Raw genomic sequence first — 12,181 nt, 5'->3', positions numbered from 1 at the left:
ATTATATGGATACAGAGCAATTCTTTACCTTTGATTCACTAGTGGATTCATGCTTCTACCTTTTGTTTACTATGAGTGGTGCTGCTACAATAGTGTACAAGTCTTTGAATACCTGTTTTAAATTCTTTTGGACATGACAACCAGGAATGAAACTGCTAGTTCATGTAACAATTTCATATTTAGTATTTTGAAGCACAAACTGTTTTCCACATTGGCTACATCTTTTTACATTCCCACAAGCAATTACCAAGGTTGCATTTTCTCTACATACTCACTAATACTTCTTGTTTTCCTTTTTTGTTTGTTTTAGAGCCATCCTCATGAGAATAAAGTGGTGTCTAATCGTGATTTTTCTTTACATGTCTATGATGAAATCATGTTGAAATCTTTTTTATATGTTGGCCATTTTTAGATCTTGATTAGAGAAATGTCTATTCAAGTCTATATTCATTTTTAATTAGTATTTGTTTTTTATATATCCTACATATTTGGCCCTTATCAGACTTACAAATATTCTCTTCCATTCTTTGGAATGTCTTTTTACTCTTAATAGTGTCCTCTCATGCTCAAAAGTTTTTAATTTTGGTGAAATTTTTTTTTTGCTTTTTTACTTATAAATCTGGTGTCATATTTAAAGATCATTGTGAAATATAAGGTTTTCTTGAAAGAATTTAATGGTTTTAGCTATTGTCTTTTATATCATTGATCCATTTTATGTTAACTTTTTATTTACACGGTATGAGATGGGAGTACAAGTTCATTCTTTTGCATGTGGATATCCTGTTGCCCCAGCATCACTTTTTGAAGAGAATATTCATTCCTCCGTTGAATGCCCTTGACCCCTTGAGGAAAATCCACTGGCCATAATTAAATGGGTTTGTTTATTCATCCTAATGTTATTCCATTAACTTGTATATCTGTCCTTACATCAGTATGGCACTGTTTTATATACTGTAGCTGTGCAGTAAGTTTTAAAATCTGAAAATATTAGTCATTCAACATTGTTTTTATAATTCCAAGATCATTTTGGCTGTGAAGTTACCATTGCATATGGAAGAAAAGCATATGAGCTTTTCTGTTTCTGCAAAGCATGGCCCATAGAGTTTTGATAGCAATTGCATTGAATCTGCTGATTGATTGCAGTCATTTTGCCACCCTAAAAATATTAAGTCTTTTAGTCCATGAACTTCTTATTTATGTGGATCTTCTTCAGATTCATTCAGCATCGTTTTAACAGTTTTCAGCTTTTTAGTCTTTTATCTCTGTAACGTTTTTTAGATTTACTTACTTACTTATTTATTTATTTATTTATTTATTTATTTGAAAAGCATAGTGACAGATCTCCCATCTGCTAGTTCACTCCCCCAAATGGCCACAGCAACTGGGGCTGGGCCAAGGTGAAGCCAGGAGCCCAGAACTATATCCAGGTCTCCCATGTGGATGTCAGGGGTTCAAATACTTGGACCATCATCTGCTTCTTTCCTAGGTGCATTAGCAGGGAGCTGGATCAGAAACAGATCAGGAATCAAAGTGGCATTCCAGTATGGGATGCAAGCACTGCAAGCAGTGGCTTTTACCCCCTGCACCCCAACACTGGAGCCTCCTTTGTTAACTTTGTTCTTAAATATTTATTCTTTTTGGATGCTGTTACTAATTTTCTTTCAGGATTGTATATTGCTGATATGTAGAAACACAACTGGTTTTTACATATCGCTCTTGCATGTTGCAACTTTGCTGAATTTGTTGGAACCAGTTATGTATAGGTATGTGGGTGGGGGGGGGGATTCTTCAAATTCTTAGTGTAGGGTCATGTCATCTTTAGAGATAGGTTCACCTTTTCCATTCCACTTTGGAAGCCTTTTGTTTCTTTATCTTGTCTCATTTATCTTGCTAAAAATTTCCAGAACAGAAGTGAATGGCAGGGGTGAAAGCAAGCATATTTGTCTTGTTCCTGGTTTGATTTTATTTTTTTAAGCTACACAAATTCTTGAAAATTTTTTTCGTTTTATTTTAAAGACAGAAAGGCAGAGTCAGAGCTTTTTCATCCCCTGATTTATTCCCCAGATGCATGCACCAGCCAGGACTGGAACAGGCAGAAGTGAGGAGCTGGGAATTCAGTTTGGTTCTCCCATATGGTCAGCAGTGTTTTCCTAATGATTTTGCATCTACATTTATAAGGGACTTTATAAATCCTTTTCTGTAGTTTGTTCCTCATGTTATCTTCTTCTGGATAATCCTCTTCTCATAGAATAGTTAAGAAATATTCTATGTTTTTTGAAGAGTTGGTGAAGAATTATTGTTAATACTTGTTTGGGCCGGCGCTGTGGCTCAATAGGCTAATCCTCTGCCTAGCAGCGCCAGCACACCGGGTTCTAGTCCCGGTTGGGGCGCCGGATTCTGTCCCGGTTGCCCCTCTTCCAGGCCAGCTCTCTGCTGTGGCCCGGGAGTGCAGTGGAGGATGGCCCAAGTCCTTGGGCCCTGCACCCACATGGGAGACCAGGAGAAGCATCTGGCTCCTGGCTTCGGATCAGCACAGTGCGCCGGCCACAGCGCGCTGGCCGCGGCGGCCATTGGAGGGTGAACCAACGGCAAAGGAAGACCTTTCTGTCTCTCTCTCTCTCTCTCTCTCTCTCTCTCTCTCACTGTCCACACTGCCTGTCAAAAAAAAAAAAAGAATAAAAAAAAGGAATACTTGTTTGAATATTTGATATAATTCACCAGGGAATCCATCTGGTCCTGAAATTTTCTTTGTAGGGAGGCTATCAATCACTGATTCAATCTCTGATTGTTATAGAACTGCTCAAATAGAGTGCTTCATTTTTTAATACTCATTTTGGTTATTGCATTTGCTGTTTTTCTAGCACTCATATTGGTTTGGAAAACCAAGAATTAGAAGAAAAAAAGAAATTAATGGCCCTGAGGGAATTCAAAGCACCTATTTTGAGGATGAACCTATTCGCTTGGTAGCAGGTATCCAGATCAAACATTTGCACAAGGTATTATTTCAAATATGTCTTTTCCTCACAGAAACTTGTCTGTCCGTATGCGATGGAAATGTTCATAACAGGCCATTCCAAGAAAACAAATAAGCTGCTTAATGAGGATTCATAATATAGTTCTATTATTAAGAGGCATAATTTGATTGGCATTGTGATTAATGGAACATATAAATACAAAGATACTTCAAAAAGTTTAAGGGAAATTTAATTAAAAGATACATTTATTTTGAAGCCAAAAATGTTTTTTAAAAATTTTATTTATTTGAAGGCAGAGTTACAAAGAGAGGGACAGAGAAAAAGGTCTTCCATCCACTGGTTCACTCCCCAAATGGCTGCAATGGCTGGAGCTAGGCGATCCAAAGGCAGGAACCCATGTGGGTTCAGAGGCCCAGGCACTTGGGCCATCTTCAGTTGTTTTCTAAGGCCATAAGCAGAGAGCTGGATCAGAAGAGGAGCAACCATGACACAAACTGGCACCCACATGGGATGCTGGCACCACAGGGTGGAGGCTTAGCCTACTATGCTACAGTGTTAGCCCTCAAAAAACTTTTCAAATACATTCATACTAAAAAATAAAAAGAGGCCGGTGCCACGGCTCAATAGGCTAATCCTCCGCCTTGCGGCGCCGGCACACCGGGTTCTAGTCCCGGTTATGGCGCCGGATTCTGTCCTGGTTGCCCCTCTTCCTATCCAGCTCTCTGCCGTGGCCTGGGAGTGCAGTGGAGGATGGCCCAAGTGCTTGGGCCCTGCACCCCATGAGAGACCAGGAGAAGCACCTGGCTCCTGCCTTCGGATCAGCGTGGCACGCCTGCTGTGGCGGCCATTGGAGGGTGAACCAATGGCAAAGGAAGACCTTTCTGTCTCTCTCACTGTCCACTCTGCCTGTCAAAAAATATAAATAAATAAATAGAAAAATAAATACATTCATACTAAGGCATATTCAAAAAGTTTGTAAAAATGCATATTACAGCAAAACTATGCATTGATTTAAAAATTTTTTGCACCAAATAATCTATTAATGCCACTTTCCATGAACTTTTTAAAGATCCCTCATACTCATAGATAAATGTTTACAAATACAGTCTTTCTTGCTCTATTATTCATTAGTTTGAATATTCTCTGATGGACTTAGCAACAAATGATATTTCACCGGGTAATTTACATGAAGAAAATAAACTTGATGGTGTAATAGTAATCTTTGGGTGTGAGAATATAAGCCAACTGATCTCTCAGTTTTTCTATGCCTGAAATGTTTTTTATTTCATTTTCATTTTGCAATATATTTTTATTGGGTATAGAACTTTATGTTAAAGATACTTTTGTACTGTCTTTGTACATGGATTGGTTTCTATGGAAAATTTGCTTTCATTCTTAACTGTTTTTCTTATGTGTAAGATTCATTTTTCTGGCAGTTGCTTTCAAGACATCTTTCGCTGGTTTTATGCAATTTTATTATGGTTTTCCTTAAGGCTAGTTTTTTCTTGTCCTTTGGGTGTATATAAGTTTCTTGAGTCTGTGTATTTGGGGAGGAGCGATTGGATATTTCTGTATTTCATTAAATGTTCTTGATTGTATTTGTTTTGTTTTTAAGACTTACCTATTTGAAAGGCAGAGTAACAGAGAAAGATCTTCTATCCACTGGTTAATTCCCCAAATGGCCACAAAAGCCAGGCCTGGGCCAGGCCAAACCCAGGAGCAAGGTCTCCTTCGTAGGTGGCAGGAGCCCAAGCACTTGAGCCATCATCCACTGCTTTCCCAGGCATGTTAACAGGGAACTGGATCAAAAGTGGAGCAGCCAAGAACTTGAACCACCCCTGCTGTATGGAATGCCAGTGTTGCAGGTGGCAGCCTAACCCACTGTGCTACAATGTTGATGCCTGATATTTGGTTTTGAAAGTGATTAAATTGTTTGGAAACTATTTGATTCTTTGATGTCTGCTTTGCTTAATCTGCAGTTAATTATTCCTCATACTGAGGCAAACCTTTTTTTTTTTTTTTCGTATTCTACCCAATGCCCTGCTATTCTTGAAACTTTGCAGTCTGACTCTTGGGAACAAACACCTTTTCTGACCTCAGGTGAATGCCAAACACTGTTCGCCCTAATTTTTAAATGACTCTTTCTCCAACTTCAGATAGTTTCCTAATTAGCATTTATTGATCAGTTGTGTGTTAATGTTCAAGGGGATCCACTGTAGATCTCCAAAGTTCTTTCTGTGTATAGTTGTCTCCTCTTAATTGTTCCATCCCATAAACTCTGGTTCCCTTGGCCTTTAATGGACTCTTAGCTTTGCCTTTCAACTCACATAACCTGATAGACTCTGCCTGAGTCAGTCCTTTCTGGGCCATGGCTTCAAAATTCTGCTGAAGTACGAAGCTGGGGAAATTATGAGACTTATCTTATTTGTCTTCTGTATGTCTGCAATCACTATCTTCTGTTACCTGCTGTCTACAAACTGTTAAACATGTAATATCATCATATCTCCCATTTTTCAGGCCCTTTGTTTTATTCTTCTTGTTAATCATAGTTCATAATTATTTTATGGACCTTTACCTTTTGAACTATCTTCCTTTACAAAAGCATCATTAAAGCAGGGACTTTGTGTGACTTATTATTAGATATAATACTATAAAACAGTAGAATGCCTGACACATAGTGAGTATTCAGTAAATTCTCATAGTTGGTTTTTTTAAAAGATTTATTTATTTATTTATTTATTTAAAAGAGTTACACAGAGAGAAAGAGATGCAGAGAGAGAGAGAAGTCTTCCATCCACTGATTACCTCCCCAGGAGGCCGCAACGGCTAGAGCTGCGCTGATCCAAAGCCAGGAGCTAGAAGCTTCCCCCTGGTCTCCCATGTGGGTGCAGAGGCTGAAGGACTCAGGCCATCTTCCACTGCTTTCCCAAGTCATAGCAGAGAGATGTATTGGAAGAGGAGAAGCCGGGACTCGAACTGGCACCCGTATAGGATACCAGCACTGCAGGCGGTGGCTTTATGCACTAAACCACAGCGCCGGCCCCTCATAGTTGTTGAACAAATGAAAGATCATTCTTGATCCATGTTAATGAATTGGACTTGGTGACTTAGTGTACTTAGTAGTTTTTTTTTAAACTTTTATTCAATGAATATAAATTTCTAAAGTACAGCTTATGGATTACAATGGCTTCCCCCCCCCATAGCTTCCCTCCCACCTGCAACCCTCCCCTTTCCTACTCCCTCTCCCCTTCCATTCACATCAAGATTCATTTTCAATTCTCTTGATATACAGAAGATCAGTTTAGTATATATTAAGTAAAGATTTCAAAAGTTTGCCCCCACATAGTAACACGAAGTGAAAAAATACTGTTGGAGTACTAGTTATAGCATTAAATAACAGTGTACAGCACATTAAAGACAGAGATCCTACATGATATTTTTTTTAAAATTGATTAATTTTGTATGCAATTTCCAATTTAACACCAGGTTTTTCTTTTCATTTTTAATTATCTTTATATACAGAAGATCGATTCAGTATATGCTAAGTAAAGATTTCATCAGTTTGTACCCACACAGAAACACAAAGTGCAAAAATACTGTTTTAGTACTAGTTATAGCGTCACTTCACAATGGACAACACATTAAGGACAGATCCCACATGAGACGTAATTACACAGTGACTCCTGTTGTTGATTTAACAATTTCATACTCTTGTTTATGACATCAGTAATTTCCCTAGACTCTAGTCATGGGTTGCCAAGGCTATGGAAGCCTTTAGGGTTCGCTGACTTTGATGTTATTCCAGTAGGGTTATAGTCAAAGTTTAAGTTCTCTCCTCCCTTCAGAGAAAAGTACCTCCTTCTTTGATGGCCCCGTTAATTCCACTGGGATCTCACTCGCAGAGATCTTTCATTTAGGTCTTCTTTTTTTTTTCCAGAGTGTCTTGGCTTTCCGTGCCTAAAATACTCTCATAGGCTCTTCAGCCAGATCCAAATGCCTTAAGGGCTGATTCTGAGGCCAGAGTGTTGTTTAGGACATCTGCCATTCTATGAGTCTGCTGTGTCTCCCCCTTCCCATGTTGGATCATTCTCTCCCTTTTTGATTCTATCAGTTAGTATTAGCAGACACTTGTCTTGTTTGTGTGATCCCTTTGACTCTTAGACCTATCAGAGTGATCAATTGTGAACTGAAATTGATCACTTGGACTAGTGAGATGGCATTGGTACATGCCACCTTGATGGGATTGTATTGGAATCCCCTGGCACATTTCTAACTCCATCATTTGGGGCAAGTCTGATTAAGCATGTCCCAAATTGTACATGTCCTCCCAATCTTTTTCCACTCTTAAATTTAACAGGGATCACTTTTCAGTTAAAATTTAAACACCCAAGAATAACCGAGTGCCAATTACAGAGTTCAACCACTAGTACTAGAACAACAACAACAACAAATACTAAAAAGGATAAAGTATTACATTGTACATCTAGAGTCAGGACAAGAGCTGAGCAGGTCATTGTTTCTTATAGTGTCCATTTCACTTCAACAGGTTTCCCCTTTGGTGCTCAGTTGTCACCAATCAGGGAAAACAAATGATATTTGTCTCTTTGGGACTGGCTTAATTTACTCAGCATGATGTTTTCCAGATTGCTCCATCTTGTTGCAAATGACTGGGTTTCATTGTTTCTTACTGCTGTATAGTATTCTATGGAGTACATGTCCCATAATTTCTTTATCCAGTCTACTGTTGATGGGCATTTGGGTTGGTTCCAGGTCTTAGCTATTGTGAATTGAGCTGCAATAACCATTAATGTGAAGATGGCTTTTGTGTTTGCCAATTTAATTTCCTTTGGGTAAATTCCGAGGAGTGGGATGGCTGGGTTGTATGGTAGGCTTATGTTCAGGTTTCTGAGGAATCTCCAGACTGCCTTCCATAGTGGCTTAACCAGTTTGCATTCCCACCAACAGTGGGTTTGTGTCCCTTTTTCCCCACATCCTCTCTAGCATCTATTGTTGGTAGATTTCTGAATGTGAGCCATTCTCACTGGGGTGAGGTGAAACCTCATTGTGGTTTTGATTTGCATTTCTCTGATTGCTAGTGATCTTGAACATTTTTCATGTGTCTGTTGGCCATTTGGATTTCCTCTTTTGAAAAATGTCTATTGAGGTCCTTGGCCCATCTCTTAAGTGGGTTGTTTGTTTTGTTGTTGTGGAGTTTCTTGATTTCTTTGTAGATTCTGGTTATCAACCCTTTATCTGTAGTATAGTTTGCAAATATTTTTTCCCATTCTGTCGGTTGCCTCTTCACTTTCCTGACTGTTTCTTTTGAAGTACAGAAACTTCTCAATTTGATGCAATCCCAAATGTTAATTTTGGTTTTGACTGCCTGTTCACCTGGGGTCTTTTCCAAGAAGTCTTTGCCAGTACCTATATCTTGCAGGGTTTCTCTAATGCTCTCTAATAATTTGATGGTTTCAGGTCATAGATTAAATCTTTAATCCATGTTGAGTGAATTTTTGTGTAAGGTGAAAGGTATGGGTCTTGCTTCAAGCTTCTGCACGTGGAAAGCCAATTTTCCCAGCACATTTTATTGAATAGGCTGTCCTTATTCCAGGGATTAGTTTAGGATCTTTGATCAAATATAAGTTGGCTGTAGATGTTTGGATTGATTTCTGGTGTTTCTATTCTGTTCCATTGGTCTATCCATCTGTTTCTGTACCACTACCATGCTGTTTTGATAACTACTGCCCTGTAGTATTTCCTGAAATCTGGTATTGTGATGCCTCCGGCTTTGTTTTTGTTGTACAAGATTGCTTTGGCTATTCGAGGTCTCCCGTGTTTCCATATGAATTTTAGCATCATTTTTTCCAGATCTGAGAAGAAGGTCTTTGGTATCTTGATTGGTATTGCATCGAATGTATAAATTGCTTTTGGGAGAATAGACATTTTGATGATATTGATTCTTCCAATCCATGAGCATGGAAGATTTCTCCATTTTTTGGTATCCTCTTCTATTTCTTTCTTTAAGGTTTTGTAGTTTTCATCGTAGAGATCTTTAACGTCCTTGGTTAAGTTTATTCCAAGGTATTTGATTGTTTTTGTAGCTATTGTGAATGGGATTGATCTTAAGAAGTTCTACCTCAGCTGTGGCATTGCCTGTATATACAAAGGCTGTTGATTTTTGTGCATTGATTTTATATCCTGCTACTTTGCCAAACTCTTCGATGAGTTCCAGTAGTCTCTTAGTAGAGTTCTTTGGGTCCCCTAAATAAAGAATCATATCATCTGCAAAGAGGGATAGTTTGAGTTCTTCCTTCCCAATCTGAATCCCTTTAATTTCTTTTTCTTGCCTAATAGCTCTGGCTAAAACTTCCAGAACTATATTGAATAGCAGTGGTGAGAGTGGGCATCCCTGTCTGGTACCAGATCTCAGTGGAAATGCTTCCAACTTTTCCCCATTCAATAGGATGTTGGCCGTGGGTTTTTCATAAATTGCTTTGATTGTATTGAGGAACGTTCCTTCCATACCCAGTTTGCTTAGAGTTTTCATCATGAAAGGGTGTGTATTTTATCAAATGCTTTCTTTGCATCTATTGAGAGAATCATATGGTTTTTCTTCTGCAGTCTGTTAATGTAGTGTATTACGTTGATTGTTTTGCGAGTGTTGAACCATCCCTGCATACCAGGGATAAATCCCACTTGGTCTGGGTGGATGATCTTTCTGATGTGTTGTTGCATTCTATTGGCCAGAATTTTATTGAGGATTTTTGCATCTATGTTCATCAGGGATATTAGTCTATAATTCTCTTTCAATGCTGCATCTTTTTCCGGCTTAGGAATTAAGGTGATGCTGGCTTCATAGAAAGAATTTGGGAGGATTCTCTCTTTTTCGATTGTTTTGAATAGTTTGAGAAGAATTGATGTTAGTTCTTCTCTAAATGTCTGGTAGAACTCAGCAGTGAATCCATCTGGTCCTGGGCTTTTCTTTGTTGGGAGGGCCTTTATTACTGTTTCAATTTCTGTCTCAGTTATGGGTCTGTTTAGGTTTTCTATGTCTTCCTGGCTCAATTTAGGTAGGTTGTATGTGTCCAAGAATCTGTCCATTTCTGATAGATTTCCCTGTTTGCTGGCATACAAATTCTTGTAGTAATTTCTGATGATTCTTTTTATTTCTGTGGTGTCTGTTGTTACGTTTCCATTTTCATCTCTGATTGTATTGATTTGGGTCTTTTCTTTTTTTAGTTAGTTGGGCCAATGGGGTGTCAATTTTGTTTATGTTTTCAAAAAACCAGCTCCTTTTTGGCTGATTTTTTGTAATTTTTTTTGGATTCAATCCTGTTGATTTCTTCTTTGATCTTAATTATTTCTCTTCTCCTACTGGGTTTGGGTTTGGTTTGCTGCAGATTTTCTAGATCCTTGAGATGACTTGAAAGCTCATCTATTTGGTGCCTTTCCAATTTCTTGATGTAGGCACCTATTGATATAAACTTTCTAACTCTTAACACTGCTTTTGTTGTATCACATAGGTTTTGGTATGTTGTGCTGTTATCCTCATTTACTTCCAGAAAATTTTTGATTTCTCTTTTGATTTCTTCTATGACCCATTGTTCATTCAGGAGCATGTTGTTCAATCTCCATGTGTTTGCACGTGCTCTATGATTCCCGAGTTGCTAATTTCCAATTTCATTCCTTTATGGTCTGAGAAGTTGCATGGTATGATTCTAATTCTTTTGAATTTGCTGAGACTTGCTTTATGGCCTAGTATGTGGTCAATCCTAGAAAAGGTTCCATGTACTGCTGAGAAAAATGTAAAGTCCTTAGATGTAGGATGAAATGTTCTGTAGATATCTGTTAGATCCATGTGGGCTATAGTGTCATTTAAATCTACTGTCTCCTTGTTGATCTTCTGTCCTGTTGATCTGTCTATCTCTGAGAGTGGAGTATTGAAGTCCCCCAGTACCATTGTATTGGGGTCTAAGTCTCCCTTTAAGTCCCTTAACAAGTCTTTTAAATAAGTTGGTGCCCTGTAATTAGGTGCATATACATTGATAATCGTTATATCTTCCTGTTGAATGGATCCCTTAATCATTAAATAGTGCCCCTCTTTGTCTCTCCTAACAGTTTTTGTGGTAAAGTTTATGTTGTCCAATATTAAGATGGCTACGCCCGCTCTTTTTTCATTTCTGTTGGCATGGTATATCTTTTTCCAGCCTTTCACTTTCAGTCTGTATGGATCATTATTGGAAAGATGAGTTTCTTGTAAGCAGCAAAAAGATGGGTTTTGTTCCTTAACCCAATCAGCCAATTGGTGTCTTTTAACTAGACAGTTCAGGCCATTAACATTCAATGTGACTATTGAGAAGGAGTAACTTTGCCCTGTCATTTGCCAAAGATTTTTTCTAATATATGGTTTGAGACTCCTATGATCTTTTGCTGTGAGGTTTCCTTCCTTTATCTTCTTTCATATTGGTTACCGTGTTTCTGTATGTAACACATCTTTAAGCATCTTTTGCAAGGCTGGACGAGTGGCGACAAATTCTTTCAATTTCTGTTTGCTGTGAAAGGTCTTTATTTCACCTTCATTCACAAATGAGAGCTTTGGCAGGATATAATATTCTGGGCTGGCAGTTTTTCTCTCTTAGTACCTGGGCTATATCTCTTCTAGCTTCTAGCCATTCCCTTCTAGCCATTCCCTTCTAGCTTGTAGGGTTTTTGATGAGAAGTCAGCTGTGAGTCTAATTGGAGATCCTATGAGAGTAATCTGGCGTTTCTCTCTTGCACATTTTAGGATCTTTTCTTTGTGTTTCACTGTGGTGAGTTTGATTACAACGTGTCGTGGTGAGGATCTCTTTTGATCATGTTTATTAGGGGTTCTATGAGCTTCCTGTACTAGGATGTCTCTGTCCTTCTCCAAACCTGGGAAATTTTCTGCTAGTATCTTGCTAAAAAGGCCTTCTAATCCTTTCTCCCTCTCCATGCCTTCAGGAACTCCTAGAACCCGAATGTTGGGTTTTTAAAAGTATACTGTAAGTTCCTGACAGTATTTTTTAGATTTCTGATTTCTTCTTCTTTTCTTTGATTTGACTGTTTCCTTTTCTGTTCTCTGTCTTCTAATTCCGATATTCTCTCTTCTGCTTCACCCATTCTGTTTTTAAGGCTCTCCAATGTGTTACACACACACCATAATTTCTTTATCCAGTCTTCAGTTG

The 12,181-nt window shown here is 38.4% G+C and overlaps 1 protein-coding gene across 1 annotated transcript in view; it reads left to right on the top strand.

Annotated features, from left to right (window-relative positions):
• LOC133750441 (phospholipid-transporting ATPase ABCA3-like) overlaps positions 1-12,181 on the top strand; it is a 183,709-nt gene that overhangs the window by 75,401 nt on the left and 96,127 nt on the right. Inside the window, 1 exon segment of the mRNA XM_062180047.1 lies at positions 2,862-2,996. Coding sequence (XP_062036031.1) covers positions 2,862-2,996 — 135 coding nt within the window.

This window comes from Lepus europaeus, chromosome 21 (assembly GCF_033115175.1).
Source record: "Lepus europaeus isolate LE1 chromosome 21, mLepTim1.pri, whole genome shotgun sequence".
Taxonomy (NCBI): Eukaryota; Metazoa; Chordata; class Mammalia; order Lagomorpha; family Leporidae; genus Lepus; species Lepus europaeus.
Note: the sequence above shows the minus strand (reverse complement) of the source record. Positions and strands in the feature narration are given on the sequence as shown.